This window comes from Hippoglossus hippoglossus, chromosome 20 (genome assembly GCF_009819705.1).
Source record: "Hippoglossus hippoglossus isolate fHipHip1 chromosome 20, fHipHip1.pri, whole genome shotgun sequence".
NCBI lineage: Eukaryota > Metazoa > Chordata > Actinopteri > Pleuronectiformes > Pleuronectidae > Hippoglossus > Hippoglossus hippoglossus.
The window spans coordinates 11,167,901-11,193,900 of record NC_047170.1 but is presented as its reverse complement, the minus strand read 5'-3'; the positions used below and the strand labels follow the sequence as shown (position 1 = coordinate 11,193,900).

Below are 26,000 nucleotides of genomic sequence, written 5' to 3'. Positions count from 1 at the left end.
CTGCATTTGCTGCAAGAAAGTATGAAAAGTGTTTTTTTTCAGATCCAAAAGTGCACACAACTCACTAATCTTGCATGGCTGGCTTATAAATGATTTATCACTGGAGGGAAATGTATTCCGTTCCATTAGATGCAATTAATGGATCTCCGCTCTTCTGCTGTGAACTGCTGCCAATGAGTGGTACTGAACATGAGCAGCTCTCCCAAACCTCAGAAACCAGACGATCTGGTGTGTAATGTGTTTAATACGAAACAACGGCACCCATGCATCCTCTCCGAAAGGAAGCAAAGAGGTTAATAATGTATTGTACTGATGTAGTATTGTATCACATGGGACCATAATGACAGTATCCATTACGTCCGTTGTGTCAGAGGATTAAAACTGCACAATCTAGTGTATAACAAGTTTGAATACATAAAACGTGAGTGAGGATTTCGGCATCTGATTTTGGTCACTTGTAAAATGTGTTGCAGGTGTAGCTTTGAAGTCAGAATCAGACTAAACCCATAAAATATAAAGACTTGAATTTCCATCTATGTTATTAACATTTTAAAGTATTGATACAAAAAACCCTAATGCACTCTTGCTGTGGAAAAATCAAAAAGCTTTTATAAGTATGACTAATGCATGGCAAAGATAAAAAATAAAAAATAGTAGACATATTGCTGCACACTGGCCTTCATCAGGCTTTCAGGGTGCCTCGCTTTATTTATTTTTTGTTTTTATATCTTTTGTTGCACACATAGAAAACAAACATGCTCCTTTATTGCCTCTCATCATTAAAACAATGTTTAAAAGTCAAGGAAACTTTATTTTGTCTACATATTGTACTATATACACAAACGAAAAGACCACAACAACTTTATCCCTTCTAATACTTCAGTGTCAGGAGACATAGGACATGACCTAACAAGACACTACTCTGTGGTCAGTTGTTTTCTATTGGACTGAGATGCACTTTATTTATTTGTTTATTTGTTTATTTATTTATTCATTTGTTTATTTATTTATTCATTTGTTTATTTATTTATTCATTTGTTTATTGTTTATTCATTTGTTTATTTATGTGTTTGTTTTGGCCACTGTATCATATTTATTTCTATCAGTGGTATTTTGTAGTTGCTCCTGGCCGCCAGAGGGCGCTGCGATCTGTACAGGCGATGCCAAACTATCACAAACCCCAAAGCGCGCGGAACTCAAACCACTTCCGAAGAAGAAGAAGAAGAAGAAGAAGAAGAAGAAGTTGAGCCGCAGATATAAACATGGAGCCTGAAAAGAACAATAAAAGTGGGACAGACGCGAGTGAACTCGAGCAAAGCGTCAGTTTCCAGCACGTTTCCTCCGTGGCCACCGGCTGGATGGTGGACTTCATGTTCCGGAGCCTGTGTCGACACTTTAAAGAGGCTGAGTTCGAGGAATTCAACGAGACGCTGTCGGTTTTCGAGGGTAAGTCGTTAACAGCTAACAAGTCAGTAGTTAGTTCATCAACCACCGACACAGTTAACTTTATATTAACTAAAGAGTCCTGGTATCAGATAGAACATAACTAGCGGTTAACAACTGGAAACCGGAAATGTACAATCAAAATGTAAACAACGCTGTTAAAGTCAAGACTCAACGTGTATGACGTCACACTGGTCACACTAAAACAGGTCATGTGGAAAAGCCAGATCCTCCATTAAAAAGCTATGTGGTTCATGAATAGAATTATACCGTAATAAAACGATAATGAGACATTTAGGCTTCTCATTACAAAAGCTCAGTATCAACTGGTGCGTGTAAGTCCCAGTGGTAGATGTTTGATGTTAGTTGTCTTTTGTCTTTTTAGCCATTTCTAAGAGTCCGGCTCTCAAAGAAGACGTCTACAGTGAGAAAATACTGATTTGTGCCTTCCTCGCCAGAGTCATGCATGGAAAACAGCTGGGTGAGTTCCTGCAGTGTGAACATTCACATGAGCTCTGTGCATTTCTGCAGAGAGTTGCTTGTGTTTTGCTGCCTGTTAGTGGAAGTTAGGGAGGACAGGCTGTTCGACTTGCACCGATCAGCCTCAACATTAAAACTGGTAGATGGTTTTATCTGTAGACTGTGTTAAGAGAGGGTTTATGCTGGGTCTCAATCATTTTAATGTTCATCTGATGCCATTTTTTCAAAAATCCATTGTACAACATTAAAAATAGTTAATGGTTTTGCTGCTGTGGCTGATCGCTGTAAAGCAGCAAGGGGCTCCCGGTGGAAGCTTCTTCCTGAGCGTGTTTATCTGTTGAAGCTGATCCCAGCTCAGATATAAAAAAAAAATGTATAGCTGTTAAAGTCTCTTGAGCCAGTGTTCTGATAACAACTGTAGTATCAGACAGCTGATTTAAAGTAAAAAAAGTGTGGTTGTGAAAATAAATATTTAGCTTCTATACGCATAAATATAAATGTTCCCACTCTCAGTCTGTTTTTACTGTGTAACACGCTGTTTGTCTCCAGACGTCCTGTTTGAGGAGGACCAGGGTGTGATGCCTCTGATGTCCGCCACCAAAATATGGTCAAACCTGGAAGACACTGTGGCAGATGAAACTGTGTTTAAAAACATAACCAATCTTTTGGTTGTCCAGGTAATCTTACTGTCAGATATTTTTTTCTATTGTAGTCTGGTAATTGTAACGCCAGCAAGATTTGACCTGAAAATATCCTGTTATAAATATCCTGTTAAGTATAGAATGATTTTAATGTATTTCTGGTGAAAGCTACAGTCTGTAGGTTATAACGGAACAATATCAACAGTTAACAGTGATGTTACGCAGATGCTTTGTTTTTATTTTCAGTTTTAAGTCTCATGTGTGTTTTCCATGTGTCTAGTCTGTGGCTGTTTGTCTGGAGAAAGGCGAAAGATCTTCGGCCTCCTCAGCTCTGAAGTGGTTTGAGAATAACGATGAGCTTCCACAGGTCTGTGTCCTTTAGGGTCTTTTTAAAAACATTGGGTCAATACTATGCTGTTTGATTTTAATACTTAATAATCAATACTGTTTTAACAGAAAGTGGGAGTCAAGCTGAAAACAATCGTGGCACAGACAGAAACTTACCACCCATTACTCATGAGCTTCAGCTTTAACCACCTGCTGGAGACAGTCCGGTCTTACCTGGAGGTTTACCTGGAGAAGAATCCGTCTGACGACCTTCTAAAGGTAAAGGATCCAGTGTGTTATGGGTCAAAACTACCCACGGTCCCTTTTTCCACGTTCAGCTTAGTTCATAAAAGATGTAGACCAGCTTTAAAATGGGTGTTTGTCCACACCACAAGTTTCAGGTCAACGGGTCATACAAAAGTAGACTGAGTATATCGTATATCGGCCATATCGGGTTTTTTCAAGACTTATTTTTAATTTACACCGTGCTTGAAAAAGTTTTTCCCCTGGACAGTAACATTAGTTAGATCCTTCACTCGAAGGGAGGATGTTTGATTGTTTAATACATTCATTAAACTTCTGATGGATTATGAGACAATAGGCTCCTGGGTATAGAGAAGTAAAAGGCCTCACATCTCTTCTATATGGGAGCCCCAGACTGAAACACTAAATATCAACAGACATTACATTTTAGTCGTTTGATGTTATTTTGTGTCTCCTGTGGTCATTTGGTTTATCTCCGAGGTAGAATTGTTTCACTTTATGATAGTTCTCTCTTTGCAGACTTTTTACTGAGCTCTCTGACTTGGGTACATTAACAGTCACTTAACATCAAGGCTCTGGCCCAGGGGTCTCCTGATCCCCCAGACTCTTGGACCTTTGCCCTGTAGGCCTGTATGTTTTATCCTGACCAGTATAACTGTGTCCAACTAATTGAATCACATTCTCAAGTTATTAAAAGGGTCTTAAAAACTTTTTTTGATTTGGTGAACACTGCCAAAACTTTTTTTTTATATTTAAAGACTTCAAACGTATTTTGTTGTCATCATGTTTGAGGTTCATTGGATTTCTGAAGCAAAGCAGAAGTTCTACAGTGTTATGTGGGAAATAATCATTTGTGCAGCTGGCCCTGCAGGACTAATCCCAGTGTAAAATTAAGGATCAAGCTTTTTGTGGTTGAAAAACACGGAAAGAAATTAATTGTGCAAGAAATAGTTTGGTCTGAGAGCAAGACTTTGACCAAGAGGATTAGTCTCCTCTTTGCTCACAAATGAAAATAATATGTTGCCTGTGTGGTGGTTTGTTTTCAGCTTAACCTCGCACCAACATGTCATAAATTCACCTTAACAAGTATGAAAATAAGTCTTGAGGTTTTTGCTGCTCAGCTGTTTGTGAGGTGATGACTTAACTATCAAATACAGAAGGTGTGTGGTGTTATGCTCCAGCTAACAGCGAGGATTTATGAATACATTTCAGCAGCCAGTACATTTTCTTGGTCTTGTGTTTGGGAGCTAATCGGCTCCGCTCTTGTTCTTCTGAATAATGGCGTCCTGACCAACTGAAGGTTCTGATGTGACTTATCAGTCACAGCTAATGGACAATTTGTCATCAAATTAGTTGGAAGGGCAAACTGCTCAGTTCAGCAGAGGCCTCCTCGGGGTCCAGCACACTTACTTATTCATGAAAGTTTCAGGAGTGATTTACATAGAGGCCGCTGACCAAGGTTAAACATAGAAGTGTATTATAATGACCGACCTCATTAGTTTCACGTTATAGCAACACCTCCACCTGAAAGTTAATTGTTTTGGGAAAATAATGAAAAAGTAACATCATCTTTATAAAATGTAACTTTGTCTGTTTTTCTGTTTAACTCTCCATCCATCAGGAAGCCACCAAGAGAGTCCTGTCATCACAGGGTGTCGAGGGTTTAAAGGACAAGGTGAAGCATGAGAGCTCTCACTCTGAAACAGCCGATGAATCAATGGAGAACGATTTAAAGTAGGAAATAACTTTTTAGACCACACGTGTTTATTGATATGATCCACTTCTGTTCTGTATTTAACATTATATATGTACAATCATGTCTTACCAGGACAAAAGAGAGCACCGTGTGTTTGGGGTCAGTACGAACAAGTGTTTAAATGTGTCGTCTCAATAAGAAATCTTTGTTTTAGAGATGGTCCAATACCATTTTGTCCTTCCCAATACCAAATTTTTACACTTGCATTTCAACAGAACAAAACGGAAACTACTCTCAACTAAGATCACTGAGGTATGGAAACCTGAATCGGGCAAGAAGCCTTGTGTCTCCATCAGGAGAATCTCCAAGAGTGGTAAGTTCAATTTTTCCTCTGACTTTTATTTTCTATAAAATGTAGAAATACTTTCATAGATAATCCTGAGAATGAACAAAAGCTAATGTTAAACCTCCCTCCGTCAGAGTTGACTCAGATATTATCTGAGAAGTCGATGGACAGCACAGACATCCAGAAGAAAAGAAAAGCACATCAGGTAGGTTGAGTCTCATTTAATGCCAGTTAATTCTATCTATTAAGTCTTTCGAGGCATCACTCAAGTGCCGCCTTTCATTTAGGGCAATTTCCTTTGTTTAGAAATGGACCCTTGAGCTGGACAAATACCTCAAGGCTGGCGTTAGACTTCACGGCCCCGGGAAGTGGTCTCGCATATTAATGGATTACGACTTTGAAGGACGCACAGGAACGATGCTCAAAGACCGGTGGAGAGTTTTAATGAGGGCAAACGAAGTCTGCTGAAAAAGGAGAGTGAGCCCACACCCCTTTCTTTAACTTATATTCATTGACCTAACTGATCCACTTCTCTTAATAACTGAAAATGTTCCTTTGTGTTATTGGCTTGTAATACTTTATTTGCACTAAGAAGATATACCACCAGAGGGCAGTCAACACAGAAAAATTACTACTTGCATTGCTTTCTATGACAGATGCAGTTAATTTTCCATTTGTTTAATTTAGTCATGTCACCAGACCATGAGCTGTTGTGTTTTCTATTTTTAATAAATGTATGATAGTCACAAATGTAAAATATTTTTTTAATTTTACAAATCAAAGTTAAATAGCTTTGACAGAAGAAGGTTACAAAAACAAAATAGTAGCTTGTTACAATAAAAATGTACAAAAAACAACTGACAGGTTTTTAATGCGTGTTGGAAATGGTGTCTTTACACAGTATGCTACATTAAACAGAACAATGGAAATGTGCATGGTGATTTGAAAAATGCTTTTACATCATGTGTGATATGTGAAGTATATTAACATACTTCTAGTTGCACTGCACCACCATCACATGTATTAAGTCTCTTAGTACAAGAAGCCTGCAGCGTCAACACCTCAGATCTGAGCGATATCTCAGTTCCACTGATGAGGGATCAGATCGGAGCTCTGCTCTCTGGTTCGGATCAGATGAAGACGAAGCTGTGCTGCGGTGGACAGTGACACTGGTGGGTTCTCTGGACCTTCTTCCACGTCCCGCGGCACTGAGGGTTCCCCACCGCCTGCCAGCGGAGCGACGCTTCTCTGCAACACAAGATGTTGGTGGTTTTTACACGACGCTACATCAATTTCACATCTGGGTCCCACAAAACACAAATTTACTGATTTACTGCCATTCTCAGGGGTACATTAAGTTAAACTGTAGGTGGAGGGAACTTATTCTGCTCAGATTTGTCTGGTTAAGGTGGCTCCTTCGTCATAGTTTCAACATATCTTCAAACATAAAGTCCCTCTCTGGTATTTTAAAAAATCGTATGTTTCCCTTGTGCCTTTTTATTTGGGCAAAAAAAGCAATCAGCGCAATGCTGCAGTAAACAAATGTCAATCTGAAGTAGACGGACAGGATTTGTGATGTCATAAATCTAAGAAACCAATCCTGTCAGACTGGGGGTGGGGCTCAGTAGCTTTAAGGATTTATGCCAGAGGGCAGCTAAGGCTCTATCCTAAACTGACTGAGAAGGAACTACATGAGTCCGAACCAGACAGGCTTTCTGTTTTTTTGTGGGGTTAGGTAGAAATGAAATGAAGGAAGGTGTAATGTTACAGTTAAGCCATCTTCAGGCCATGAGGGGATATTGTTGAGAGAAGGTGGATGTAAAAGGTTCATAACTTCATACTTGTCCGACTCCTGACCGTCTCCTTGGCAGCTGCCGCTATTGTTTCGCATGGCAGGAGGTTCACATGCCACACACACTCTGAAGCCCTCCGTTATGTAGCGCATCCAGTGTGTGTGTGGCCGGTTCTCCACAGTGCAGTGGGGCGTCCGCGACTCCAGTGTGAATTCCACACAGAACCTGAGGGGAGTCAGAGTCACACACACACACACACTCTCTCACTCACTCAAACCAGGACTAAAGATGACATGTCACCCAGCTTGTGATAACATCTGCTTTAGGATGAACTAAAGAGAAAATACACAAAAACACTCTGCTCGGCTCACAATGCCTCACCTTACAACACCCAGACCTATTGTGCGTGTGCCTTTCATGTGACCGTCCTCATTAAAGTCTTCATTTCAAAGGATTGTGTGTAGTCTCTGCGCTGTTATATTTAATAGTGTGTGGACAGACACACAGGTGAGCAAACAGCTACTGGTGGCTGATGCTCATGGCTCATGGATTAAAAAACGTTGGGCTGTTATCTTTTTTTTCCCCCCCCTAAATGGTTTGGGTTACACAGCACGCAGCTCAAATGAGATTAACCCCTCGGCAGCGCTGGTGAACTTTTCAACTCTTGAATTTAAAGATACCTGAGGTCAGGTGCAGGAGCATGATGGTGTGAAACCTACCCAGAGTCCAGGGGGTTTCCATAGCTGTCATGCTTAGGCCTTCCCTTGCCAAACTCCATGCTGGTGATGAATGCAGGACCTGACAGGAGGAATTCAGAGTCTCAGTTTGTTCAAGTTTCGTCCATTTAAAGTGCAAGATCACAGAGTTGACTTTACTTTAAACCATATAAACTAGAATGGCACTCAAAGGAAAACAGCACCAAATGGCTGCACCAAATTTCACACAGACGTAGACATCAGTTCCCTAATTGGGCCTGATGGTTTTTATCAGATCCACAGATGATTCCCTGGGAAATCACTGTTAAAGAAAAACAAATTCCTGGATCCGCCCCTTTGCATCTGCACCTAAATTGAATGGGTTTTTTCTTAGGTTCCCCCCCCCACACCTCTCACAAAATGTAATTGAAATCATCAAGTAGTTCTTGTGTGATCCTCCTAATATACAAATACACAAATCCAATCGATGTTGTCAGATGCTGTTGTGAAAGTTTCATGAGGAATTCTTTGCCATGAAGGGGGGGTTGTGTTGTGATGGAGTTATTAATCAGTTTTAGGTTTTTGTTTGGGATTGAGGTGCATTATGGGAAAATAGATGTCAGCATTAGGAAAGGAACAGCACACTTTTACCAAGGCAGCAACACAACCACTGCACCAACCATCTCCCTGATTTCATTCAATAGAGAATAAAAAGACTTAATTAAATACGAACACAACTTCCCCCCAAAAAAGTAAACAGTTCTGGCAAAGGTAAGAGTTTATTTGACAAATTGGAAACAGGTAAAATCAATGTAGGTCAATGTAACGTCCTCTGAAGTTATGGGGACATGTGTGTTGTACTTATTTTCTACCATTTTAAGCATCGACCCTACAGAGAGAGGACCTTTTGACCGGCCCTCTCTTTCTCAATGGGCTGTTTTGAGGGGTTGGTTTTCGGGTCAGAGCTGGGTTAGGCATTTAGTTTGTAGGGTCAAGGTTTGGGAAAGCGGCTCAGGAATGTATTATATCAATGAGTGTCCTCACTAAGACACAAGTACAAATGTGTGTTTGTGTGTATATACAAATACCTGAGTTGAGTCCACAGTGGTTGCCCTGGTGATCCCTGTACTCCCTGCAGCCGGCCCGTTGCTCAAGGCTGGGACAGGCCTCTCCACTGTTACTGGGCCGCTGCTCTACCTGGCGGATGCGGACTCGCACCGACGGCAGGCAGGGCTTGGCACAGCCGCTCCAAAAGCTCCAGTCGCTCACGGCGCAGTCCTGAGCTGGATGTTAACACCCACAGTCATTATTATTACAGGATATCCTCCGCAGCAGCAAACAATCAAACTGCAGTAAAGGTCAGAGATGTTGGACCTGAACTTGCTCCTTCAATCTCCCGACAATGGTATAAAAGCAAGAGTACTATTCTTATGTGAAACTGGAAGTGAGCTAAGTTTCCAGAACAAAACCTTAGATTAATGGAGCACTGAAGCGTTCAGTAGAATTAGTTTCCTGCTCTAGTACAAGAGCTTTGAGATAAACCCATTCGATCACCATGATGAAGCTTTGATGTATTAAGCATGAAGATCTTTTGGTGACTACCGGCCTTTAACACGTATTAGCTACGCCCGGCTTGTTTGACTGGAACTGTAATTGCTACGACTGATTGACAGAATCACATTCCTCGCATATTTGGACTAATTCGGTTATGTGGGCCAGTCCGCTGAAACGAGGTTAGACACAAAGCTGCCCGGGAAGTTCGGTGTGTGCCCGTCATTGTTTTTATGATGCTGCGGCCATTTGCACCGAGATCACTGCACAAGTTAGAAGGCAGAGGACAGAGGGGAAACCAAACATCAGAGTTTGACAGGACTGTGAGGACGAATATGCACGAGGAATTTCACATGTATGGGAAAAAAATGTTGGCACGTATACACACTGATAAGCAGCCCAGTAACGACCAGGTACTGAAAATAACCTTTCGTCTCCATCTTTCAAGCGAGAATCATAAATCTAAGGCGTGTGCAGGAGAAAAACAAACACTCCCTCCAAGCGGCCCCTCCGTTCATCCCTCACCTGGACACTCGGTGAAGTAGTCGAAGCAGCAGTCCTTGGTCCTGACGCAGCCCTCGTCGCAGTAGCACTCCCCATACACGCGGTCCATCCTCCAGTCGGTGGTGGAACAGCTCAAGTCTCGGCCCCGGCAGCATTTGCCCGAACAACCGCCTGACACCAAGTGGTTCTTGGCCAGTGTCGAAACCAGCAGCAACAAACAGGCAAACTCCTCAGATGATCCCATCATCATGATGGGGGGGTCAGGCCAGAGGTCAACCCCTGGAGTGAAACACCGGCCTCCTGGTTTCCCTCTCCGTCTTCTCCTCTTCTGGATGTGTGTATTCCCACCGTCGTCCTTCTCTCACCCTGTCACGCTCATGACCGTGAGAGGGAGAGTTTGGAAATACCAGCCCAGCCCAACTCGGCCGAGACTGTGCCGTGCCACAGGAACCCTTGTGACCTGGAATTCCTGTGCCCAGCCTCTCCGTCTCCCTCCAGAAGCAGAGCGACCTACAGAGCAGAGCCCCCCATCCCAGCTCTGATCATCAGACTGTCTCTCATGTTGTGTGTGTCTGTGTGTGTGTGTGTGCTCCCTCTCTCCCTTCCTCCCCGTTTCCATCTGAGCACCTCCCTCGAGTCGATCACACACACGGGAAGAGACAATGAGGGCGAGGGAGGGGTGAGCCGCTCAGTGTTTTCCCTCCTGTTCTCTCTCTCTCTCTCTATTCCTCACCTGTCTCCCTCTTGTTTACCTTTTCTCTCTTTTTGCCTCTCTCCGTGCAGAGTTACCGTGACCCCGGTGTGAGGTTTGCCCACCACAGACCTCCAGTCCCAAAAGAAAGGGAGGAATGTGAGCGGTTGGCAGGTCTCCAGTGGATTGTGCCAGGGGGGCCTGCTGAGCATTGTAAGGCCCCCCCCCCCTTTGGTTCTCACCTCGTTCTCTTTCAGGTTACTGTAATGTAGCAGAAATCACTTCAGACATTCAGGGTTTCTTTTGTTTTAGATTATTCGATTATCTGATATTGACTTTGTTTAAATGAATAGTTCAAACGTTTTGAGGAATAAGCTTATTCGCTTTCTTGCAGAATGTTGGATGACAATATTGATTGTTTGCTGATTGGTCAGGGAAGAACCGATAACATTTTGGTGTGGATCTAGATCGGGGGGGGGGGGGGAATCCTAGAACTTCTTTTCCCACTTTATTCAACACTGCAAGATTTTTCAACATTTCCCTTAATTGAGTGTGTGAAATTTGTTGCAGCTTAATTGAATTTACTGTTGGGCCCTATTGGAAGTATATGTGCTCAGTGCTATTCAAGTTAAATATGGAGCTAGAGCTCGTTGGCAGAAAACAGGGAGACTTCTAACTGCTGATGATATCTGACCATATCAACCTGCCAGCATCAATAAAGACCAATAATTAACAATGCCTTAATTAATTTTATCTGCACAAAAACACAGGTTGTTAGATTGCAACCTCACCGTGATAACAATCCTCTAGGAAACTACTGCATCCGCCCAGGAAACAGGCTGTGAATAGTATTGTTTGCAGACCACGGTGTGGCCCTAATGTAAAACTGTTGACACACAGAGTAGGTGAACTGCAGATGACACATTCATCTCATTCACTGTAATTCAGCGGGGGCCTGTGTGTGACGTCTTATTCAGGCAGATTGTTTAATCTCATTTGGATTCGGCTCCTTGCTGACAGTCGATTGGTTAACAGGTCTATTAGATTCGCTGCCATGAGGGAAATTAAGACATGCTGAAAGGAGAAGGCAGTTATCTGAAGGTTTGTAGTATCTAGTGACCTAACCATGTTTTTGCCCATTCAAAAAAAGAAAAGAAAGAAAATTTCTTCAATGTCTTCAACATGTTCTGATGCTGGTGTTGTTACAGATGTGCAGTTTGAAATAAATGGAGAGTCATGGTTAAGATTTGCTTCTTGACAACCGCCCATCTCAAAAACATTGATCATTTGATCAGATGAGCAGTTGTGAAAAAACAGAGGACGGACAGATTGAGATACCTGGATTCATTCTGAGGATTCAAGTGGTGCAAAAATCATCACAAAACTAAATGTTCAGATGAACGCTTTCCAGTTAATTATGAATAGATATGCATGTGAATTAAAGGGAAAATTAGACATGTAATTTTGCAGGGCATCGGCAAAAAGCATCTTTCATTGGAGCCTGAATGTCTGAGGATGTTGTGAACTCCGAAGAGTGTCGGCGTGTATTTGAGCGGTTCCTCCTCCGTCTCATGGGAAACAAATGAGGCCTCCGCAGGGAGCGTCAGTGGGGAATGAGACCTCCCCGAGCCCGCTGCTACAGGAGCAACAGCTATTTGTAATAATCAGGATACTTTGCCTCCGCCGTCTTGAAAAACAAGCTCGCACCGAGCAGAGGGGGGTCTCCCTGGGTCCTTTGATTCTTCTTCTCGCTACGGAGAAGGTAGGTCAAGCGACAGTAATAGTCTTCATCTTCACCATAATCATCAGCAACAGCATCAGTGAGGAGCATGTGGCTGCATCAGTGTTTCATAAAGTTGGAGGACGTTGAACCCTAATTGACCCTGTGAGTTGATGCATAAGTATATTTGGTAAATGAACTCAACAAATATTCACTTTCACTAGATGCCGGTTTCTATTCTACACATTCATCAATCAGTTCCTGTAAATATGTCAACAACAAAATGTAGAAAAAGTCCCTATGTCCCAATGTAGGTGACAGGGAAAACAGATCCTGGATCCACACCAAAACCTAAGAGGTTCTCCCTTAGGTCATGCCCCACCCCTCCACAAAATCTCATGGAAATCGGTTGAGCGTTTTTTGCGTAATCTTGCATATAAACAAACAAGAGCACAACCTCCTTGGTGGAGCTAAATCTGACTCATTTTGAAACGGTTGTGTGGTTTTTCTGTTGCTGCATCATCACGTAAGCTCTCATCAGTCATTTCAAGAAGATGTCTGATCTCATTTTGTGTGAGTCTTGTCCTGTTACACCTTATTTTGTGTAAAACAAAAGGGGGATGCCCCCGAGACGTCACTCAGGCCGACGCACACATTTAGTGAATTCTCAGCGCCGGTTTGATCCGTCCACTGAGGCGAGACTTAGAGCCGCATCAGTTTGCTGTGGCTTCAGCACGTTGGAAGTGCACATCAAAGCGTGTGTGTTTTACCTCTGACAGGCCCCCGAACCTGGACCTCCTGCTCTTACTGTGCACTTGTCAAAGACGATCAGCCTTCCCGCACAAACTGCTCGCGGTTTCCCCCCCCCTGCTCACGTACACTAAGAAAAGGGGATTAAGCCCCATGTTCATGTGTGGCAACACATTGTTTATGATCTTCAAACTGTGTCCCAAGCTGCTGTGTCAGACCCTGAGTTCACGACATTCACATGTACACACACTGCTCAGTTTATCTGATATATAAAGACACACTAATCAGATTCAGTTTTGACTGAGAGGGTGCGTTCCTCCACTTGTTGCTCTGGGCGTTATGGCGACAGCAGGGTGGGCTCTCGCTCCAATCTCGCCTATATGGCGAATGCAAACGGTGGCTGTCCCCATGGTAACGCCTGACCTGGGTTGCTATAGTTTCAAAACACGTGTTGACAAATGCTAGAATTATCCATTTAATCTCGCCACGTGCCGTGAGAGGTCCACTGATGAGGTCACCTCCGAGCAGGACAACACCCACTCAGTTTCACCTACACACTCAACAACATCTCGCACAACCTGAACACACAATAAGCCTCCATATGGTTTGACAGTAACTAATGACAGAGCAAATATATTACACACAGTTGAGTTCACTTAATCTCTCCTGTCATTTTCTGTAATTTCTTACATTTAAGAGATTTTTCATAATAAAATAAAAATATTAAATGCTGAATGAGGCATGAGCTCAAAAAAGACTGAAACATGACCTTGGGAATTATTAACCTTAACCAAATATTTTATTAGCTTGTCAGGCTAATTAGGGTGAGTTTGTTTCCTGCTGATGAGGACACTCGGTTTCTGTCTCATGAATGGAAGCCTTTGTCCACGACCCTTTAAATTTATAGCTCAGCTGTCTCCGACTTCCTCCCTCTGCTGCTATATCTGAACATTTGGGAGGAGGTGTGTGTGTGTGTGTGTGTGTGTGTGTGTGTGTGTGTGTGTGTGTGTGTGTGTGTGTGTGTGTGTGTGTGTGTTCTGGGGAGTGTTCATACAATTCTATGTCTATGTGTGCATTTGTCCATTTGGTGGCATTCGATAGTCTGGGAGTCTTTCATCTTGGTTTTTTTATGAATGACAAGGACAGCGAGCTGCATGAGTCATTATTTAAAGAGTCGAGAAGGTGGATGTTTGACTTGGCTTCCGTCAGGTCCCATTTTGAAGGTGGAGGTTGATGAGGCTGTTCAGGTGAATCCAGATGAATTTCCTTAAAGAAGACAGATAACTACATGTAAGTGGCAGCGTCTCATCTGCACCTTATGACTTAACACCCTCACCTCTTCATGAGCGTCTATTATGACGAGCCACCTCGTATATCCCACTAATGACGTTCCATTCATTACAGGCCATTACTGAGTGATAGTTTATGCATGATAGCACGCTTCTCCAGGACTGATGGCGGCCTGGCAGCAGCCCTGCAGGTCGGCCGGCCTCGGAGCTGTGCCAAAGTAATGACAACAAAGACAGTTATATTGATAGAAGTTTTTCCTCTGCCCGAAACCTGACATCATCGCTGATAATTGTCCCCTCATCGGTCACCTATCCTGGCATGTAGTTCCATATGTATGTAAATCAATGAGGATATTAGAGGCAGCAGCAGGCGGATGAAGGAGGACGTGTGGGAGGGGAGTGGGACTGACCTCGGCCTCTGACAGAGATGAAACTTCAGGTAATGATAATGACTATAGGGGAGATGGTGCATCTATCACTGGGGCTTTCATAAATTCTGTTGTGACATGTCAGCAAGTAGTGGAAAGGTTAGGCCTCTAGACCTCACTGTGTTTGTGTGTGGGTGTGTGTGTGTGTTACCAAGTGTACAAATATCATAAAATGCAAAGCTGTGCATCAAGGACTGGATCTGAGAATCATTTTTGCATAATTTCTCAGTAATACTTTGGCTCGTGTATTTGTTGGAGAACATGTCACATCTCACTCTTAACTGGTAATAACAGGTATTTTTGAGGTTGTAGGAAAAAAGATAGGAAATTACAGAATACCTTCTTTCCTGGCAGCTGTAAAAATGTGTAAATGTGTATGCAAAAAAAAGATTTTCTCATCTGGAAATTCTAGCCAGAGAGCATAAGCAAAGGAACTAGAGATTTTTTGCAGCGCAGTAACTCTGTTGCCGTAGATTAGAAACAGTTTTGGGCTCTTCTGTGTTTATATCAGGGCAAAGACAAAGATTTGACCTCTGAGTGAACCACTTGAATACACAGAGATTGCCATTGAGTTCCTGTTGACTCATGCAGCCTTTATACTCGTGTAGCATTTGTTTTGATCACTGTGTAACTATCTTTTAGGATCTTTTAACCTTTTTAGACCCTGAACTGGTTTCACAACAGAGGAGGAAGAATCAGTCGCAGAGTTATGGCCTTGATAAACAAAGACTTTTTATTGGATTTTATATTTCTCTGCAAATAGAGAACATGATTCTTTGGACATGTAGCGAGATATCACTTAACTGATCAAGATTGTACTGCAACAGGTTTAGCAATGCTACGTCAATCAGTGTCAAAGGGTGGCTGGAAATCTTGGGAAATACACTTTTTCTCTTTCTTGCCAGGAGTTGAGAGAGAAGATTGATGCCACTCCCATTTCTGTCCAATACACATAGGGCTACAGATGCAGCCGGTTAGCACAGCTTAGCACAAAGACGTGACACATAGGGAGACAGCTTGACTACTAGCTATTCAGTTTGCCTAGTATACTAGCTATTCACCTACAAACAACAAAATCCAGTAGTATCATGCTCACTAAAAGTAGGTCTGTGCCAATGTGTTCCGCACCACAGCCAATACTTCAACATAAGAATTCAAAGTTAAGCAATGTAACTAGAGTATTTCTTAGTCACAAGCAGTAACGTCCAAGAACCAGGTTCACACATGATTGGGAGGTGTGCAGAAGGATCCTTTGCAGAAAACTTTCATCCTCCTCCTGTGGTGTACCCCAAGGCTCCATCCTAGGTCCTTTTATAGTTTCACTGGGGGCTGTCCTTAGGAAATTCCATATCCCTTATCACTTCTATGCTAATGACACAAGATTCAAGATTCTATAATTGTTTTTAAAGGGTCTGTAAATCTCCAATCTCCTCTGTCAACATAGTCAACACATTTGAATCACTTCAAAAATCTCTGTTATATTTATTTTATCCTTTTCTTTCCTGTTAATACTGTGGTCAATTGCTGGTGTTTTTTAAATGTACTCAGTAACTTATTGGGACTTAGCTTCTGGCGCAGTTTACAGCTAACACATCGAAATAGTGAATTTTTGAAGGTAATCGAATACTGATCTTTATCCTTGGGCCCAAAACTATCTCTTTTACTCTCATACTGACCCAAATATATTTAGGGCAGTTTTGATTTGAGGTGTTGGCAAAGTAATAATTTGGCAGACAGGCTACATTCTTCGATCCCTGCTGATGGAGTCAACTGGCACAATATCAAGTCAGGTGAAACAGTAACACAACCAGGCTATTCTTCTCTAGAGCAGTGTTTCAGGAAATATTCGTACTTTTTATTGAAAAGGCAACATTTATAATACTATATCATGGATTTTCGTCGCAAAATAACTAAATAAAAGTGCACCTGAAGCTGTTTGTACTTTAAATTTTGTATTTTTGCCTCAACATCTCTAAAACCTGTAGAAACTGGCTGAATAGAACCAGTGCTGTCCTCTTGGTCTGGTTCTGTCCTGGTTCACAGTTGCGTCAACTTGCAGTGAAACGATAAACCACTTGTTGGCAGGCCCCAGCACGGCTCTTATTAAAGACCTCATTGTTGACTGTTTGTTCCAGGTCATTTTGTTTCAGTCCACTTGAAAAGGACGCTAAAATCCCTGCAAGAGACCAGGCCTCCATTTGAGCGTGAACACAGCCCCTTCACTGAGCATGAATACGTGGGATGGCTCCGGGTTTTCTAGGTCACTGTGCGTCCCTGAAATGCACACCTTACGATCCGCACAGGGGGACGGAGGGAGACAAACACTGTCTGCACACTTCTATTTAATATGAGGAATACACTCATTTAAATCAAACACAGTTTCAAAGTGTCAGCTGTGGCCAAAATGCTCAATCCTATGTGAATCCTGATCCCAGTTGTCAGTCTTTGTGGACTATCCTCCCTTGAATTTTCTTTGCTGTCTCCGCTTTGTTTAATCAAATAGAAATGTCACAAAAATAATGAAATAAAAAAACCTTGATCTCTCACTTGAAAGCGGTTCACTGCATCAAAAAGCTTTAATCTGTCACTTTGAGGCCCGTCTGCCTCTGTTCTAAATGATCTCAGACTGCAGGAGGCTGTCATCCTTCAAATGACACTGATGTGCACCGTCGAGGCCGGGTTCTGTTTTCCCATGCCATTCTGATTAGTACTGGGTAAAACTGAAAATGACTGTAGTGGAGAGATAACACACGGTGGAGATAAGAGGAACAGCTGCAACAACTTCATTTTGGAAATATGTCATTTTCTGCATTTCATATTTGCAGACAACATGCTGAGTGAAATTTTAAAAGACTTAGTATTAAAATGTTGGATTAAGAAGGTGGAAGTTGATAAGGGGGTTGAGAAGAGAATTTGTTTCTGTGACACATGACACGTTGTGCGTGTTGTCAGAGACGTGTCCTCCCCGTGTCCTGGTGTTTCTACTGTATCAGACCCACAGCCTCCGGCGGCGTCTGCAACATCTTCAAATAACAGCGGCTAATGACGTCCTCATTTCTCTCAAAACAAAACGACAACTGCTCTGACTGGTGTCTTTGTCGAACACAATGGACAAGACTATTCACAGACGTTAGCTGCCCTCTATCCAGCCACAAAACAATGCGTTATGTGGGAAAGTACCACATTCTGGGATCTGGGGGCACAGTTTTGTGTCTGTCTCGTAGATTATGGAATTCAGATTACGTTTCATTTGGCACTTTGGTGACTGTGGCGGTCGATCTGTAGCGAACGAAGCTCCCTTTATGAGCCTGTGTTCAGTAGAAAGAAAAAGAATGGGTCACAGAAGAGATAAAGTTATTGAGTTATGAAAAATAAATGTTTAATTGCAGGAAGACATGTTACAAGGCACAATAATAGTTTTGCTAAACTATCTAATATATACATAGACGTCCCACTCGCTGAACAAATCGTAACTGGTGTATAACGGCAATCATCAAAACACTGTTGTAATGAGATCCCAGCCGGACAGCATCTGCGTCCTACTGATGATACAGCGAGAAATATGGCAGTATTACGTAACAGCCATCACAAGCCATTAAAGAGCTAAAATAAAATAGTGGATGTTGAGTGGTAAACTACAGAGAACTGTGAGTCATAACGGGAAGGGATTTATTATTTATCATTTATTGTCGGGGCAAATGCTGCAGTTTGCTACAGTAAATACTACGTGTGGTCACTAGAACAGAGAAGCTGCAGTCAGGAGTCCCAAAACGTGAAGAGCAGCCATGACAAGCAGGAAACTAAAATCACTGAGGATAAACAAGCTGTCAGAACGAGCCACTGAAATGAACACGGTTCCCTAAACGTTTTATTTTGTTCCGATGCTGTTGGCACAGACTCAATGGTTTTAATCCTTGACCGGTGCGACTGGGACAAAGGTGATTGTCAGGATGGAGGTTTTCTCAGTTTCCTCATTTTCTTGAGTTTTTCTTGTCTGGCCGTCTCGGCCTCCAGAGAGGACAGCTCAGATATCCTCTGGATAAAAGAGCGAGAGGCTCCGACCACCGGGTCTGGATAGGACTGGCCTGTGTGGCGAGAAAAGCAGATGTTAGGATGAGAACTAAATGAAAATACTATACTTTGGAAATAAAACTGTATAGGAGGGACATTTCCCACAATTATGGTTTACAGCCCTGTTTGAACAATCAATGTTTCATTTCAATGTTTAACACCCCGCCTCTGACTGTCCTGCTTCTCTATTTCTACATCTCCTCAATCTGTAAGTGGTATCGATTAAATCTATATCAATGAGCAGTAAAGTCTTGGATACTTTGTTCCGCCTCATCACAGTGTGCTTAAAAAACCAAAGTGTGACTGGTCCATTTGATGAAATGGAGTAAATCTAAAAGGAAAATGGCAGCACCAAGAAAAAGCCCTGAAAAGAAACTGGAGCAAACTGTTGAAATAAGAACCCTCACTCCACTTGGCAACAGTGAACACTCCCTTTTCTCTACGCGTGACCCCTTGTCCACCTCGGTTATGTACCGCGGCCGACAAGGCACCCTGCACTGACAACACAGAGGCCCGGGATCTGTGCTTCTTTGTTTGGAGAAGGAAAATCCATTAAAATGACATGTTTGCTGCCACTAAATCAATGTCACAAACACCTGTACAGGTTGAAGGTTACACTTTCCTATTCACTCGCAACACAGGCCGGGAGTTCACAGCTGACGTGTTAAGACCACGACAAATACCCGAGTACGGAAAAACCATGTACTTAAAACCGTGGCCCCACAGTCCAAGTTCTGGAATAACTCACTTGTGTGATTGTCTCTAACAGTCAATATGTTGTTGTAGGTTGGATAATTCACCTTAGGCCTGCAGGACAAGAGGACAATGGAAGAAGCATCGGTGTGAGAACTAAATGAGAGAACTATTGATTGGCATGGAGTGATTTCGGTTTAAAGGTGGGAAATACCTGCTGAGTTTACAGTTTTCCACCGAGAAGGTGTTTCTGCCGTTGAGGAATAAACTGGAGGGAAGGAGGATGGCTGGACTCGGGTTCAGCTCGTATCTTTCAGGGTAGCTGGAAAGCAGAGGTGAGGATATTTTATGGGCATGTGAAACTTTGCCATTAGTCTAATTTTATTATTTCTGCCAAGGAGGTTATGTTTTGTCTGCCCTTGTCTTAGCAGGATTATGCAAAAACTACTGGATTTATTACCAGGAAACCTGAATCTATTGATTTGGGCGCGGTGGATTCTGAGCATAGTGAGATAGGACTTTTTTCCCACATTTTCCTTGATTTCTCAGATAATAATTAATGGATTTTGATTCAGACAAGTTCAGACATATTAAGGCAACTGATATTTATAAGTTTGTGCAATTTGGTGCCGATCCAAATTAAAATGGGGATCTAGCTTGTTTATACAATAAGTATGTTTTCCCACCATTGCTTTCAGAGAGTTCAGAATCATGTGAGAGCAAAGGCAGATATCCATCATTAACAAAGCTTAGGTGTCCTCAAAATGGAACATTCCCACAAATGGATGACTATTAGTGATAAATAATTGTGATATTATGATATTTTAGCGATGATCATGCACTCAATAATACCACAATGTTGAACGTTAAAAGCTTGAAATCTTCTTTGTGACAAATAAATGATGCGAGTCCAAATATTAATTGCATCTGGCAGCCGTTTCCTTTCCTTCCCATTCATGTAAATTGTCATAAATTAAACAGTGGCTCAGTATAATTGGTTTAATCTGTGCAGCTGTCTTCAGAAATATGCTTTGAAGTGGTACAGCGACAACTCCGGGACTGAGTGACGTAAATGTGCTGGTTACCCCAGAGTGAAGGGCGGCCCGGCGTGGCTGTGGGAAAGCTCCTTGGAGAGGCTGAGGGGGTGCAGGGTGCCCGCTCTGTGGTAGTCTCTCAGCAGTGGAGGGATCACGGTTCTGGTTCTCTCAAACCTGGCACCTGAAAGTAGTTTAAATTTAGCAATTCAGAACTATACAATTCTTTTTTTTCAAACAATTCAGAAACATATTTTGCTTTCATAAGAACTGTTGATTCTGAATGAAATGTTGTAATATCTGAAAGGTGATGTCACTGAAATGGGACCTGCCTATTTTGTGTATGATTACAACTCCACCTAGTGGCTGTCAGGTTACATGACAGAGACACACAAGCCTCAAACTCAATGTTTGTTCAATGTAGTGGGATGTTTAAATCTGAAAAAAAATAATTCTTCATAAATGTAACAGTGAAAAGGAAAACTCTTAATCTGCAGTTCTCACATTTGTTATCAAAGAGAAAGTGTCTCCCACAGACATCCTCTGGATCGTTATTCTCGGACTCTTTGGTCACATTAGGCGACCTGCACGTAAATTGAAAAAGTTAAACTATTAGCCACCCAAGCACAGATTTAATAAATCTTTAAATAAGTATGCAGTGAGTAAGCTATTACTATTAGACCTTTTATAAAGTGAAATATCATAAACATATATGATGCACACAGTAGTTCTTTACTCTTGTAGCCTGTTAATTGTATTTCTATCTGAGCACAACTACACCAGTCACAGTGCTAGTATGTGTACATATACATGGAAAATCAGGCTGATTCTGATGTAATTACCAAGCTTTTATTTAAAGTATTAAACTACTGATACAACTCAACTAAATACCACATTTATTGTACTGCCTGCTGATTAGAGGGACCCCTACTGGATCAAAAAGGTATCACAGCACTATGAAATTACACATGAAGATTGAAAGATCAAGAAATGAAGTCATACTCTGAGAGATGTATTATAGGATGGATAACTTTGTTGTATCTCCTATAAGATGTGTATTTGTTGTCTGCTTGTGTTATGCTCGTGCAGACAAATCCTTAATGTCACCTCCAATAAGCAGGTTTACTGATGAAACCATTTTATCAGATTTTTAATTTATTATAAAAACATCTTACCCCCCGAACATGAGGCCTCCGATGAAGGACTCCCCATCTACGCACTCTACAACACACACACGAAGGGTGGTCCTCACTCACATGTTAGCTAGCTGCACGTAGTATAGCACATACATGTAGCATGTTTACTCACTGCTCAGCGGCTGCGTGACAGGAAGTGTCCGCCTCATGTGGATCTTCTGTCTGAAGGCGGCTCGTCCTCCGCCCGCTCCCATCCCGAGGCTCCGGTACGCGAGGTGTCCGGCGGAGGCGTCAGGGCCGCAGCCGTTCGAGCCCCGCAGGGCGGCTAGAGCCTCGGCGGTGGGTAGAGAGGAGTTCACCTGGTAAGTCATCATGCTGGGAGCCGCCATAGAAACATAATAATCCCGTTATTGGGCGGAAGTGGAGAATAACGCGGTCATTATAACGGAGGAGTCTGATCATCACCGAGCAGCGAGGCTGCGGCTGCGACACCAGGTTACCATGGTGACAGGGCTCATTACATTACTAGTGGACATGGAAACGTTAGTGAAGATGGAGGTTAACCGACATGTTTAATTTAACTGGTTACCGGTGCACGGTTTCTACCATGATGCAGGAGCACGGGTCTGTTTTATAAAATTGATTGTGTAACCGAATGCTATTTTGTAGAAACTTTCATACACTTGACTTACTTAAAAAGACAAGTCACATTTAGTTGATATGAAGGACAAGTCCAGACCAAAACACACTTGTTATTTATGAGTTCCATAACTATATCTCCCATCATTGGTTTGCATGTAGTCACTTCTTTATTAAACATGAACAAAATAAGTCAATTCTGTTAAACACCAAATTTAATTTGAGACGGAAAAGACAGAAATAAAAAATATGCTTGATACATGAAATGGAAAACACACTGACAAAACTGGGTTTTCTCAACGTTTTTATTGTACAATGAGTCCTTTGAAAACCTGAAAGAGAAAAAGACACCATTATAATCTAAACATGAAATAAAATTGTTGCATTACTGAAAATGTATCATCAGCATTTGTAGTAAGTGAATTGATGCTTAATGGCTTAAGATGTGGTTTCAGACATATTTGGCTTAATTTCAGCAAGGTTTTCACCATAGTCGATAAGATGGGGAAAAAAGATTATGCATCATTAACCACATCTAAAGACATTGCAACTTTCAACACCTACACGTGTTCCATAAACTCACCATAACTTTAGTTCATCCTCCTGATCATTCTGTTGATTTGATCCTCCCTGTTGCCGGCGTCTCCTCCCTCCACAAAGTGTGTGGTCTTCTTGTTCATACCACCACGGGGTGACGACAGTTTGAAGGGCCACAGGAAGTTGTTGGCGGGCTTGAAGTTCTTGCCAACTGTGTAAATCTCATGGATGAGGTCCTCGACGCAGATGATGCCATATTTGCCTGAAGGGAAAAAAGTGTTAAACGTGTAACTGAACTGATTTTTTACTCAACTACCTTTTCTTGGCGTCAGAAGGAAAAACTTAACACAATTTATCTATGGGAAAAAATGGTCTAAACTGTATAATATTGGACATTTGGGCTGACTGTTAGTAAAGTGATTGCGCTTTTCACCCAGACTACAGGGACTCATTTTGCTAATTTAAATTATTTTTTTTTTTTTAAACATCCAAATGGTAAGGTCAGACTGACATGTGGTTTCAGACAAAACTGGCTTAGTTTTCAGTATTTTTCTCACCAGAGTCGATAAGACGGGGAAAAAAGTATGCATCATTAACCACATGTAGCTGTGCCCATGTCTATTGTACACGTCAGTGTGTGCAAGTCCCTCACTATGCAACAGTTCACCCTTTGTACACTTAAAGCATGATGGCTTAGTCTCTGATAAGCAGTGATGTAAACATTATGGGTAGACACATCAATTATCAACCTTTTTCCATACTGTGAAATCTACACGTATATAACAGGTCATGATAACCATGATCCTGTGATTCTCACATTTTCTTCTAAAAACAAACTTGAAATTGTACAAGCACCTCAACATAGTCCTATGCAGAATAATTTTTGTGTGAATGTTAAACTGTCATACCGAGAGCCTTCTCCACCAGAGCGTTGTCTGTGAGGGCGATGCGCTGTTTCCTCATCCTGCCATGGCCACGTTTGTAGATGAGCTCACGCACAGACTTCAGGTTTGGATATCTGGGGGTAAAAGTGGGTCACAAATACTTTGAAATGAGTTCAAATCAAGAAATTGGACAATTTCAAACACTAATTTTCCTAAGTGTAACTGACCAGCTGCATAAAATTTTATGAAAATACGAAGCTGTATCAGCATTAGTGAAATGAGTATACACACCCAACTAATCTTTCAATGGTAGTTTGAGAGAATGGCTAAAAACCAATGCAATTTGGTGCCCTCAACACTCAGTCAGATTGGATGAATGAGCTTTGAAAGACAAAGATTACAAATAAACATTTGTTTTCGTGATTGTGGCTTTAACATTAAGACAATAGATTAACTGAGTATTTCATCAAATATGGGTGTAAATACTGCACATTGTTCAGGATCTATTAAAGTCATGGAATGTGGTTTCAGACTAAATTGGCTTATTTTCAGTCGAAATTCACCAGGGTCGATAAGATGGGGAAAAAAGTTGAGCATCATTAACCACATTCCAGACAATCAGGACTTTTATCAATATCCCTTGTGTTTAATCCTAATTCTAGTGTGTTCACTCAACTGATCAGCTTTGATCAAAATGAAACCATGTGGTCATTTGCATCTAAGTGACAAAGTCTTACCCCCAAGCAATGTATGGCTCGGCGATCCTCAGCATGTTGATGGAAGCCTTGTTCAGCTTGACGAACACACCATTGAAGATCTGGCGCAGACGGAGCAGCTGCAGAACTTTGCGGACCTTGGGGCTGACACCATTGATACTGGAAAACACATGAAGTGTGATTAGCATGATTCTAGTTCATTCAATGTTTTGTCAAATTACAGCATTATGTGTGGTTTCAGAATATAATTGGCTTATGCAAGTCTTGAATCAGCATAGTCGATCAGACGGGGAAAGAAGTGTACATCATTAACCACGAGAGCTGAACCACAACATTTACATGGATTGCAATGTTAAACTACATTGAGGAGTTACTGAATGAATGTTCTGGACACTAAAACTTCCAAATATGTCATCACTGATACACATGCAAGTTAATCAGAGTTTTATACAGTCTTTAAGCCACCATCAATAAATGCTGACATCTTTAATTGTAGCCTGCAAGATTTAGACAAAGGCCACATGAGTTCAGGAATAACTTAGCTTAAGATTTAATGGAGGAAACCTGACTCAATGTGGAAAGCTAGTGCCATGTGGTCAAAAACGTGAAGTTTGATATTTGAATCACAATCAGTTGTAACTGGTAATCCATGTAAATGTCGCCAACAACGTTGTGCTAAGCAGGGAGAATTGTGTTCCCACACACTGGACTCAACTCACCCTCTGATCCTCATGACAAAGGCCAGTTTGGGCTCAGCTGGGACATAGTAGTTTCCCACTTTGCGGGCAGTACGGGACAGACGGACCTCGCGCCTGAACATCTGCTTGTACTCCTTGTGGTACTTCTCAGCCCGCTTGTAGATCAGCTTCCTGGTCACCTTGCGGGCCTGTGGACACACGTACCCATCTTCAGTGAGACCGGGACTGATGGATGAGTCGCTGATTAAACATATACAAGTAGAATACAAAGTCTTATAAGAGAGTGTCTCACGTCTTCGGACCTACTTTTTTCTCAGCCAGCATCTTCTTGACACGCATGGCCTTCATGGTGGCGAAGGCCTTTCGCCTTTTCAAAAGGCTCTCAGGGACCGCCGGAACCTTTTTTCTGTAGAAGACAAAGAATACGTCAGGACTCTTCCGTAAGCACACAACTAATATCACGTAAACTCGGGTTATTTAATTACTAACGAGAAACCATTCCTTCCCGAATGTAGCTGCTAGCATGTTAGCCGGTGACTAGCCGGCGTCCAAACAGGCTTTGTTAACCACTCTGAACATTAGCTTACATGACTACACATAATTAACAAACATACATTCAACATTTAACTGCAAGTTCCTACCTTGGTTCTCATCATTAGCATTGAAACTAGCCACGTCTAAGTAGCACGGGGGCCACACCGACAGCCATGTTGTACTCTGACTATCCGGCTACACACGAAGTCGCCATAATGTAAGTAAATATCCTACAATCCTGAACAATACCACCCTGAGCATGATGCAGGGAAACTAAACTACTCATCCAGGAGGCAAAATGGACAAAGATGGACATTTTAACAGCGGATGTGATTAGATTTCTGTTCAGCAGCAAACACTCACTCTGCGTCCGCCATTGCGTCCACCGAGAAAGAGGGATTTTCCTATGCGCATGTCCGGGTTAAAGGATTGAGGACCCC

At 42.1% G+C, this 26,000-nt stretch overlaps 4 protein-coding genes and 4 non-coding genes across 10 annotated transcripts; 1 reads left to right on the top strand and 7 right to left on the bottom strand.

Annotated features, from left to right (window-relative positions):
* Positions 1-1,215: 1,215 nt before the first annotated feature.
* Positions 1,216-5,788, top strand: terf1 (telomeric repeat binding factor (NIMA-interacting) 1). Its single transcript, XM_034572751.1, has 10 exons — positions 1,216-1,446; positions 1,829-1,924; positions 2,473-2,600; positions 2,845-2,931; positions 3,021-3,170; positions 4,777-4,889; positions 4,984-5,010; positions 5,127-5,224; positions 5,332-5,402; positions 5,504-5,788. Exons 1-10 carry the CDS (start codon positions 1,263-1,265, stop codon positions 5,663-5,665), a joined length of 1,116 nt encoding a protein of 371 aa, XP_034428642.1. The 5' UTR covers positions 1,216-1,262; the 3' UTR covers positions 5,666-5,788.
* Positions 5,789-5,949: 161 nt separating this feature from the next.
* Positions 5,950-10,364, bottom strand: LOC117754083 (somatomedin-B and thrombospondin type-1 domain-containing protein). The gene is made up of 5 exons (XM_034572752.1): positions 9,762-10,364; positions 8,774-8,968; positions 7,710-7,788; positions 7,039-7,215; positions 5,950-6,445 (listed from the first exon to the last, which is right to left on the bottom strand). The coding sequence occupies exons 1-5, from the start codon at positions 9,988-9,990 to the stop codon at positions 6,328-6,330; spliced, it is 798 nt and encodes a 265-aa protein (XP_034428643.1). The 5' UTR covers positions 9,991-10,364; the 3' UTR covers positions 5,950-6,327.
* Positions 10,365-17,975: 7,611 nt separating this feature from the next.
* si:ch211-171b20.3 lies at positions 17,976-22,056 on the bottom strand. 2 transcript variants are annotated; one of them, XM_034572699.1, is made up of 7 exons: positions 21,725-22,056; positions 21,592-21,637; positions 20,921-21,000; positions 20,468-20,609; positions 19,597-19,704; positions 19,438-19,496; positions 17,976-18,703 (listed from the first exon to the last, which is right to left on the bottom strand). In XM_034572699.1, exons 1-7 carry the CDS (start codon positions 21,939-21,941, stop codon positions 18,564-18,566), a joined length of 792 nt encoding a protein of 263 aa, XP_034428590.1. In that variant the 5' UTR covers positions 21,942-22,056; the 3' UTR covers positions 17,976-18,563. The 2 variants fall into 2 exon arrangements, with proteins under 2 accessions (XP_034428590.1, XP_034428592.1); XM_034572701.1 differs by having other exon boundaries at positions 20,468-20,600.
* A 334-nt stretch (positions 22,057-22,390) lies between these two features.
* rpl7 (ribosomal protein L7) lies at positions 22,391-25,994 on the bottom strand. Of its 2 annotated transcripts, none has more exons than XM_034572697.1 (7): positions 25,924-25,994; positions 25,333-25,432; positions 25,048-25,214; positions 24,350-24,487; positions 23,637-23,746; positions 22,775-22,990; positions 22,391-22,523 (listed from the first exon to the last, which is right to left on the bottom strand). In XM_034572697.1, exons 1-6 carry the CDS (start codon positions 25,935-25,937, stop codon positions 22,782-22,784), a joined length of 738 nt encoding a protein of 245 aa, XP_034428588.1. In that variant the 5' UTR covers positions 25,938-25,994; the 3' UTR covers positions 22,391-22,523; positions 22,775-22,781. The 2 variants fall into 2 exon arrangements, with proteins under 2 accessions (XP_034428588.1, XP_034428589.1); XM_034572698.1 differs by having other exon boundaries at positions 25,668-25,941.
* On the bottom strand, positions 22,634-22,727 carry LOC117754331. Its single transcript, XR_004612394.1, has one exon. It is a non-coding gene; the product is annotated as a small nucleolar SNORD12/SNORD106 (small nucleolar RNA).
* LOC117754333 lies at positions 23,239-23,331 on the bottom strand. The gene has a single exon (XR_004612396.1). It is a non-coding gene; the product is annotated as a small nucleolar SNORD12/SNORD106 (small nucleolar RNA).
* On the bottom strand, positions 24,131-24,222 carry LOC117754332. Its single transcript, XR_004612395.1, has one exon. It is a non-coding gene; the product is annotated as a small nucleolar SNORD12/SNORD106 (small nucleolar RNA).
* On the bottom strand, positions 24,560-24,644 carry LOC117754335. The gene has a single exon (XR_004612397.1). It is a non-coding gene; the product is annotated as a small nucleolar SNORD12/SNORD106 (small nucleolar RNA).
* Positions 25,995-26,000: the final 6 nt, after the last annotated feature.

Coding starts and splice junctions, on each gene's coding strand:
- terf1 (XM_034572751.1), top strand. CDS start 1,263: ATGGAGCCTGAAAAGAACAATAAAAGTGGGACAGACGCGAGTGAACTC. Junction 4,890..4,983: donor TCAATGGAGAACGATTTAAA/GTAGGAAATAAC, acceptor ATGTCTTACCAG/GACAAAAGAGAGCACCGTGT. Junction 5,403..5,503: donor AGAAAAGAAAAGCACATCAG/GTAGGTTGAGTC, acceptor TCCTTTGTTTAG/AAATGGACCCTTGAGCTGGA.
- LOC117754083 (XM_034572752.1), bottom strand. CDS start 9,990: ATGATGATGGGATCATCTGAGGAGTTTGCCTGTTTGTTGCTGCTGGTT. Junction 7,789..8,773: donor CCACTGTGGACTCAACTCAG/GTATTTGTATAT, acceptor TCCTCCTGTCAG/GTCCTGCATTCATCACCAGC. Junction 7,216..7,709: donor GGAAACCCCCTGGACTCTGG/GTAGGTTTCACA, acceptor GACTCCCCTCAG/GTTCTGTGTGGAATTCACAC.
- si:ch211-171b20.3 (XM_034572699.1), bottom strand. CDS start 21,941: ATGGCGGCTCCCAGCATGATGACTTACCAGGTGAACTCCTCTCTACCC. Junction 21,001..21,591: donor GGAGGCCTCATGTTCGGGGG/GTAAGATGTTTT, acceptor ATTTACGTGCAG/GTCGCCTAATGTGACCAAAG. Junction 19,705..20,467: donor GGGCCGCCCTTCACTCTGGG/GTAACCAGCACA, acceptor TCTGCTTTCCAG/CTACCCTGAAAGATACGAGC.
- rpl7 (XM_034572697.1), bottom strand. Junction 24,488..25,047: donor TTTGTCATGAGGATCAGAGG/GTGAGTTGAGTC, acceptor TGTGTTTTCCAG/TATCAATGGTGTCAGCCCCA. Junction 22,991..23,636: donor TCTGGTGGAGAAGGCTCTCG/GTATGACAGTTT, acceptor TTTTCCCTTCAG/GCAAATATGGCATCATCTGC.